Genomic DNA, 9,149 nt, shown 5'->3' with positions numbered 1-9,149 from the left:
TGCAAAGGGAAAGACAGAGTTCACATTCATTAAGCACCAGGCATTGTTCTAGGTTTTGAGGGAACAAGGAAAACTCCATCTCTGCATCCACAGACTATCCAACTGGAGTGGGGAAGACAAGCAAGTCACCATGTTAATGCAATAAAGTGTGGTGCCGGCTCCTGGAGGGGAAGTGCAGGGCACTGTGGAAGCTGTGGATTCCAGCAGACACTGAGCTTTCCTGAGATGCAGCCACATCTAGGGGCAAGGACGAGGCCATGACTAAAAGCATCATCTCCCACAGCCTTCATCTTTGGGGAGAAGGAAGCAAAAGGCACACTCTCATGCGTTTGAGAGGGAAAGTGTAGTGCTAGGATCTTTAACCTGCTTCTTGGGCTGTATTGGTAAGGAGTCCCCAGGACAGTCCTTACCTCAGACCCAGGACCCTGAAAGCAAAGGATGCTTTGTACTAAGACAGTATTTTATTTATTACCAGACTATTCCCTCAAGTAGTTGAACCCTGCAGGGCTTCAAAATAAAACTACCTGTTGCAAGTGGATTATAACATAGCACTTTCTACTTAGGAAGAATTGGTTGTGGTCCTCTACAGTGGGTAGAACAAAGACTTGTTCCTGGTTGGCATGTCAATGAGCATAAGAATCACACCAGCTGGGCACAGGAGCGGGCTGCATGGCCTCTCCAGGCAGCCGGAGCATGGCCGGGCACACACCTGCTGAGTCCTGCTGCTGAAGTGTCTCTGTCTTATGCCTGACTGGACGAGGAAGGACCCCTTTTCTTCTGGGACCCGCAGGCTGCTAAAACAACTATATCTCTTTCTCTCCCATCACATTAACAGAGCCCTCCCTGCAGTGGTGTGATGGCACAGCCCCTCCCTGATCAGTGAGGGCCCAGAACTTTTACCTCCTCTCTTCAGTGAAGGGCCTGCCCCTTCCTCCCGACTGGGTCTTGGGAGACTCAAAGGCAGCATTGAAGCCAACTAGTGCTTGCCGTACTTAGGAGGCGTATTCCTATAAGGAACATTCATCTACATCTACTTCCAGAAAGAGAAAATTAATCCATAATCAGACTGATCCAGGGCCAAGGCATGTGTGTGTGTGTGTGTGTGTGTGTGTGTGTGTGTGTGTGTGTGTGTGTGTTCTCCTTGATATTTCGTGTCTGCATAGAACAACCAGCCCTGTCCTCATTCCTCCCTTAGGACACCATGGCTGTGCCATCTATTTTCTTACCAACAACAAAGATGCCAGCGTTCAGCTGTGAGCAAAACTAACCCGAACTGCCTTTCCCCTCTAGCTATTTGCCAGGTAAGAATTTTCCTCAGTACAGTCCAGCAGCCTCCCGTGTCTGCAAATAAGGAAGAAAGCCCTGTTCTCCCAGCATCCCATCCCTGCTCCCTTCCTGGGCTCCTTTCCTGAAGGTGGCCTCTGGATACATCTCGGCCCACAGAAGACCTCTCCTCTGAGAAATCAACCTACATTTTGTATTTCAGCAGTTTTGTATTGTGCCATTTCCCGAGAACATCTTCTTTCCTAAAGCATAAAAAGCCCAGGATACAGCCCAGATAGCATATCATGAGAGAAAGGCGGAAACCATTCTGGCTCACAACTTTAATTGATTGCTTTCCCTCCACTGGGCCCACCAGGTCGGCTTACATAGCTCACAGCTCAGTGCTGCTGAAAGAGACCCAGGGCAAGAAAGGTATGAACAACCAGTGAATGCCACTGGAGCATAAATGTTCACAAAATTGTAGAGAAGAGGTGACAAGAGGCAAGCAGTGGGGCAGGGAGTGTCACTGATGTCCGAAACCCCAGGTCAGACCAAGACGCAGCACAGCCACTGCAAAGGAAAAGGATGAGATTGAGTTCTTGGCTTCTCAGGGGCTGGGGTGCTTTCACCATCAATGCTCTCCTGCCTCACATGGCAATGATCTTTTTATCTCCATCCTCCAGTAAGTGCCTTGCTCAAACATGAGAAGCAAGGAAGGCCTTCACTACGTCACTAACTCCTGAACAAGGGCACTACAGAAACGTGACTCAGAAAAAGCTCTAGACCCAAAGGGAGCTCCAAAAATAGGTATGTGCATGTATATTCATACACACACACACATATATACACACAATAGTGTATACTAATATATACACACATATATATACACAATAAATGTGTGAATATATCCCTATAGATTCCTATATATGTGTATATATCTTTTCCTATATATGTATTTATTTCTATATGCATATATATTCCTATATATGTATATTTGTGTGTGTGTATATATGTATATTTTATGCACCCACACAACCACACTCCATTTCAGGTTCCACACTATTGTCCAGGTATCTGTAAGAATCCACAGGTCTATTTCTAGGAAGGCCTTTCCTGGGCTACAGGAAAGAGGTCAATGGCATTCCCACTTTAGAGAAGAAAAGAAAGTGGATGGGCACAGACAACCGGGCACAGCCAGTAATAACCTGGTGCTCTAGTTCCACCGCCTCAGAAGCAAGTCAAAGGCCAATGCCTTCCCCTGCCTGGACCCTAGAGACATCTCCACACTTCCTGCTGTCCCTTCTGGCCAGTAAAGGCCTCTGCCACACAGGGGTGCAGTGTCCACAGGGGAAGTACTCTGATTTTTTCTGCAAAAACATTATGTGGCTTGTACACAGTAAAAAACACTCATTCATTTTGCATCTTCATTCTACCTGTTGCAATTTCATTTTTGTTTCCTACATCCTTCCATGGGTCGCTCTAAGACAGCTGGTCCTAGAAGCCAGACACTTTATATTGTGCCCACCACCCACAGCTCCATCCAAATTAACAAGGGCTTGCATCTCTGAAATTATCTGAAATGTAGCTGTAGCTTTATCTTTACAATGATAATAATAATAAACAAAAATGTTTGGAAAGCTGTATAACAGTTGCCTTCCTCCCCCCAGTGCCTGCCACAGAATGTGCACGGTATTCACATGGAACTAAGACACTCAACAGGAATAAGCACCACTCGGCAACTACGTGGTCTAAGAATTTCAGCCAGCAATTCATCAAACCTCAGGACACTTACCTCAGCCAGAGAGAACTGCACCATGCTATCCTTGTCTTTGTCCAGAAGGCTGAATAGTTCTAAAACACCAGAGAAGGAATGAAATTAGATAAAGCTGTTCCTGGACTTGGGAACAGTCAGAGAGCTGCCTCTGTCTACCCCATCCCCACCTGGGGAACTCCCCTTTCCCTTACAACCCCTTCCCCTCCAGTCCCCACCTAGCCCCAGGGACCTCAAAAAGCTAGATCCAGGGCACACGATGAACTTTTGGGGGATCAGATGCCCCCCTGCCAAAACAGACAAACCCCATTGCCAGCAGAGATGGTCCCTTTGGTATCTCCATCCTCAGAAGCTTTATATCAGAAACGTGCAATTACTTTATCAAGGTGCGGTGTTGTCAAACAGATGGTGGTTGTCTTGCTTGTGGGTAATCCAGCCCTTTAGCATTGTCTCTGGCTAACTGACCTTGACTTACTAGAACATAACACCTACCAAACCTCAGTGCAAGGAAAAAATCCCTCCCTAATAAGATATCTAATCTCAAGGCCCAATATGGCAGGAAAATGCCTATTGCCTTCCAGAGGGCCCCCTCCATCCCTTCGCTGGGAGGAATGCTCTCAATATGATCCATATTGAAAAACAAATATAAATAGACATTAAAAGCCATCTAAGAACAGTTACTGGGACTCATTCATCTTGGCCTAGTGACTGCACACTGTAGATACACGATAGTCTGGATGGCAGCTTTGTAAGTCTCCAAAAAAAGGCAGCATCCGTCCTGGATCTGGCTAGCCCGGACTTCCTCAGCCCCTTCGGGTCCAGTTGCCCCTCACCCCCAAGGTGCCAGCATTACAGAAACCCTGTCTATCATTTTCTGGGCCCCTGGCCTCCTAAAGGCAATGTCTGGTTCTGCCCCTTGGTCCTGCCCTTGCCCCACCTTGCACCTTGGGATTAGTAGGATGGTGCTGGAGGACAGAGTGACTCACTGAAGAGGGTCTCCAGGCGGATCATACAAGCCACGAAGCTGTCAAAGTTGATGCCGAGCTTGCTGCATGCATACCGCAGGGCAATGGTCTGCTGCACCTGGCTATTGAGGGTGTAACCTGAGGGCAGAGGGGGCCTAGGTCACGGGTGGAACAGAGGATTCAGCACTGAGTCCCATAAACACTCAAGGAGCTGACATTGCAGGGGCCCCTCTGTGGTTCTGTATCAATCTACAACCCAGGTCTGACTCTGCCTTCTCTAGGGGATCGCAGAAGGCGTCCTGCCATCCATCCCTTTCCTTGTAGCCACTCCTCATCAGGTTCAGCCTCATTCCACGTCCAGCACTAGCACCAGCACCAACTCAGCCATGGGTGACATCAGCAAGCGAAAGCAGAGAAGGTGAGGCAGCTGCCTGTCTGGCCAGTTCCTCTCTGTCTCCTTCATAGCCCCATCCTCTGTAATTGCTGTCACCTTCCCAGGAACAGGCAGAGATCTTGGAAAAACTCTAAAATATTATGCTATATGGAATCCAGCAATATTCTCCCTTTCCTGGACAGGGAAGGTACTCAACAAAGCTCTGTTGTTGCCTTGATATCCCATATAAGATAGCTACAAATGATGATCACTAGCAATCATCATCATGAGAATAAATATTTACAATGTGCATACCTGGATCCCAAGACCCTGTCTACAGGATGTGTCCTCACCTGCCTTCCTAAGGGCTGTCCTCATCTCGTGGGCATCGATGGTGCCCGAGTGGTTATAGTCAGTTTCCCGATAGATCTCCTAAAGAAGGAAAGAAATCCCAAGTAGAAAACAGCCATTCACAGCCCCTACCAGAATCATCTCCCTCCACCACACTGCTTCCTCAAAAGGCCAGGGACACATTCAAAAAGAGACCCTATTGACTCCTCCCAAGAAGGTTTCAGAGCAAAGATAAGAGCTTGGCCAATGCTGGCCCCTTTGCTGTCTGAACAGCAGGGCTTTCAGAGCAGTGATTGGCATGAGAGTCTCTCATTGCCTTCTTGTTCCTTCATGATCAATGTGCCCAGGTCTCAATAGTTTTGACCGTGATTAAGGATGTGGTCAGACTATGATGGACCAGGAATGGGTGTAAGTGATGATTAGAACAGAAGAGAGGATGCCCAGAAGGAAGAGAAGAGTCACCAGATACTTCTGAATCTTCAGCCAGAGCGTCTTGAATTCCACCGGCCCCAAAGTGCCCGTTCCATTGCTCTAGGCACATTAAAGACCAACATGATTGAGTCCAAATTCTACGTGCCTTAAGGATTTCTTTCTCTTGTGAGCTTGCACGAGTGCCTTAAGGCATTAGTGAACCTTCCATGTCTGTGGCAAGCAGAGCAGTAGGGGTGACAGTGTGTAACAGGTTCAAATAAAGATTTAAAAGTCAAACACGCACCAAGACCCTCCTCTGAGGCCAAGCACAGATCTAGGAAAAAAGGGCAAGTCATGAGCTGGCCAATCTGCAAAATCAAGAGTACCCTAATCATCCTGTTTTATTTACAGGGTGGAGCTGTATGACCTGTAAATTCACTTCTAGATTTACATTTCTGTGATTGATCATTCAGCTAATTAGAGTTTATTGGAATGTCAAAATATTATGGGAAAAGACATCAGGAGCCAGGAACCATGGGATTGGGAGTCTAAGCCACAGGATCTGCCGATAGGCCAATATACAACCAAACAAGAGGATATTATGAGGGATTTTCTGTGTCCAATTTACATTTACTCCATAACTTTTTTTTTTTTTTTTTTTTTTTGAGACGAAGGCTCACTCTGTCACCCAGGCTGGAGTACAGTGGTGTGATCTCAGTTCACTGCAACCATCGCCTCCAGTGTTCAAGTGATTCTCTGCCTCAGCCTCCCAAGTAGCAGGAATTACAGGCACCCGCCACCACATTCCACTAATTTTTTTTCCTTTTTTTTTTTCTTTTTTTTTTTAGTAGAGATGGTTTCACCATGTTGGCCAGGCTGGTCTTGGACTCCTGACCTCAAATGATCTGCCTGCCTCAGCCTCCCAAAGTGCCACAACTATTTGTTTTTTTAACACTGTGCTAGTCAATAGGGATTTCGTTTTGAACTGCACTTACGCTCCTAAAGTTAAGTCTCTTAGAGACTCTGCAATTTTCTCACCAATCACAACTAATCAATAAACGGTATGTACATTACAGCACCAATGTTAAAATTTTGAAATAGCCCCAGATACTCAGGAGGCTGAGGCAAGGGGATTGCTTGAGCCCAGGAGTTTGAGGCTACAGTGAGCTCAGATCGTGTCTGTGAAGAGCCACTGCACTCCAGCCTGGGCAACATGACAAGACCCCATCTCTGAACAAATCATTAGAATTCTAAAACAGACTATCACTCTCACCTCCTTTAACTAGCCAAACAAAAAGTCTTGTAAGCCTCATCCTTTAAGAAAGTCAGTTTTATTGGATCTATAATCTGCACTGAGTGTTGAATGCATCATAGCCTTCAAATCCTTACTAATAATTCAACCAACACATCTCAGAAGAGTAGTGTGCAAAGGAAGCTAACACTCGGGTCTAGGTACTCTATAGACTTGTATCTCATTTTATCCTAACAATAGCCACACAAGCTAAATATCATTATCCCATTTTCCAGGATAAACTGAAGTTCAGAGCATTTAGCAACCTCCTCAAATTTATACACCTCAATAAGTGGTAGAGCCAGAATTTGGACCCCTGTCTGTTTCTAAGCCTTTGTCCCTTAACACCAGTGGTCTTCAATTTCAGACAAAATTGCTTGCAGAGACCACACCTACGGTATCAGGATCTCCAGGAATCAGGGGTTTTTGTTTGTTTGTTGTTGTTGTTGTCTTTGTTGTTGTTGTTTGAGACAGAGTCTCACTTTCTCACCCAGGCTGGAGTGTAGCAGTGCGACCTCCGCTCACCACAACCTCTGCCTCCTAGGCTCAAGCGATTCTCGTGCTTCAGCCTCTCAAGTAGCTGGGATTACAGACATGTGCCTCCACGCCCGACTAATTTTTGTATTTTCAGTACAGACGGGATTTCACTGTGTTCCAGGCTGGTCTCGAACTCCTGGCCTTAAGTGATCTGCCTGCCAATGCCACCCAAAGTCCCGGGATGACAGGCATCAGCCACTGTGCTCAGCCAATTTTTATAATTTTTTTCTATCACTTTGTAGGACATGTGAAAGCCTGTATTTTTAAACTGTATTTTAACACCCCATGGGTGATAAAAGTACTGATACATGCTATAGTACGTGAAACATCATGTTCAGTAACAAAAGCCAATCACAAAGGACCACATATTGTATAATTTCATTATATGAAATGTCCACAATAGGCAAATTTACAGAGACAGAAAGTAGATTAGTGGTTGCCTAGGGATGGGGTGGGGTTGGGGAAATGGAGAGCGACTGGTAATATGAGTACAGGGTTTCTTTTTAGGGTAATGACAATGTTCTAAATTATGTGATGATGGTTGCACAACTCTGAATGCACGAAAGCCATTGACAGATATACTTTAAATGAGTGCATTGTATGGTATGTAAATGATATCTCAATAGAGCTGTTATTTTTTTAAAGATTCCATGGGTATTTCTGCTGATTCAGAACCACTGCCCCACACCACCTAAACTGTGGAACAGAAACTCCCGAAGAGTGGCAGAGAGTCACGCCCCTCTTGGAACCGTGAAAGACACAAATACCATTGGGAATAATGAATGGGTAGATCACAAGGCAACTCTCAAATCTAAACTGAAGTCAACAGACAGGGTTTGATGACAGTGATTCAGAAACCAAGGAACTATTTGCAGTAAAGTGAATCAACACTTAACAGTTCCTTGTGGCCCACAAATTAAATTGTTAAGCATGGAGAAAAGACAGGAGGGCTAAAGAGCCCCAGCCTTGTGCAGGGAGTGGCAGCCTGAAGCTCAGAAGCCAAAAGATAGCACCAGCCCTCCATGGCGGATCAGCCATGCAGAGGTGTGCACACTGCTCTGTCATCCAGGACCACTCTGCATGACAACCACGCAAAGGAAAATCCTTCCTCCCCCACAGTTAATGAAAGAACCCACAGTAAAGATCATCATGGATTAACAGAGCTCATCATGGATGCGGCCCCAAGGAATGGAGAAGGACCCTCCAAGGCTTCAATTTTTAAAGAAATCACCTTCACCATCAGCACTGTGATGAATGGCAACCTGGACCCACCGTAGGCAAAGCTCTAAGGAAGTGATGTTACACCACTCACCCTCTGTGCCTTCACACCTAGAAGGTTCCTTCCACCTAGAATGCCTTAACCTTCTCCATTCCTCCCAAAAACTACTGCCCATTTGCTATAGACTGAGTGTTTTTGTCCCCCAAAATTCATATGCTGAAACCCAATCCCCATGTGAGGGTATTAGGAGATGGGGCTTTGGGAGGTAATTAGGTCATGAGGGTAGAACCCTCAGAAATGAAATTAGTGCCCTTATAAAACGAACACCAGGAAACTCCCTCACGCCTTCTACCATGTGAAGTTATAGCAAGAATATGCCATCTATGAACTAGGAAACCGGCCCTCATCCACCACAAAATCTACCAGCACCTTGATCTTGGACTTCGCAGTCTCCAGAACAGTAAGAAATAAATTTATGTTGTTTATAAGCCACCCAGTTTATGGTCTCCTGTTATAGCAGTCAGAACAGCCTAACACATCATACTTCAATATCAAGTGAGGGTTAAATTAGATCAGGGAGAACAAATAGGTTTTATCTTGTGTGATAATTCTAAACTACCAGTAGTGGCTGTCCACAAGCCATGTTAAGATTCTGAAGCAAAGATCAGATGGTGATGTGGAGAGCTCAGGAAGCAGGGTGCAGTAGAGGGTGGGGGTGGGGATGGGTGGAAATGAAGGGGAGGAGGAAGATGAACAGATGAACAGAGTGTGGAGGGAGGAGGTACACAAATGCCCCATGCTTGCTACCTCCAGATTACATGATTTTAAATAAGTCACCTAAAAACTGCACACCTCGGTTTCTTTACCTGTGAAACAGAGATAATCTCAAGCTTTTTGAGGCACATCCATGATATGATACATTTTCCTTTGAGGCTTCAAGTACAATCCCTGACATATGCTCCATGCCT

General features: G+C 45.8%; 1 protein-coding gene across 1 annotated transcript in view; it reads right to left on the bottom strand.

Moving 5' to 3' along the window:
• Nucleotides 1-1,582: 1,582 nt before the first annotated feature.
• Nucleotides 1,583-9,149, bottom strand: part of CAPN8 (calpain 8) — a 77,033-nt gene continuing 69,466 nt past the window's right edge. The window contains exons 17-21 of the mRNA XM_017869954.1: nucleotides 5,186-5,254; nucleotides 4,726-4,804; nucleotides 4,021-4,137; nucleotides 3,056-3,114; nucleotides 1,583-1,833 (exon numbers count right to left, since the gene is read on the bottom strand). Of these exons, the coding sequence (XP_017725443.1) occupies nucleotides 1,810-1,833; nucleotides 3,056-3,114; nucleotides 4,021-4,137; nucleotides 4,726-4,804; nucleotides 5,186-5,254 (348 nt within the window). The 3' untranslated portion in view covers nucleotides 1,583-1,809. The remainder of the gene's footprint in view (nucleotides 1,834-3,055; nucleotides 3,115-4,020; nucleotides 4,138-4,725; nucleotides 4,805-5,185; nucleotides 5,255-9,149) is intronic.

This window comes from Rhinopithecus bieti, unplaced genomic scaffold (assembly GCF_001698545.2).
Source record: "Rhinopithecus bieti isolate Rb0 unplaced genomic scaffold, ASM169854v2 scaffold_1673, whole genome shotgun sequence".
Lineage (NCBI taxonomy): Eukaryota > Metazoa > Chordata > Mammalia > Primates > Cercopithecidae > Rhinopithecus > Rhinopithecus bieti.
The sequence above is the reverse complement of the archived record's forward strand: the minus strand, read 5'-3'. Positions and strand labels throughout refer to the sequence as shown.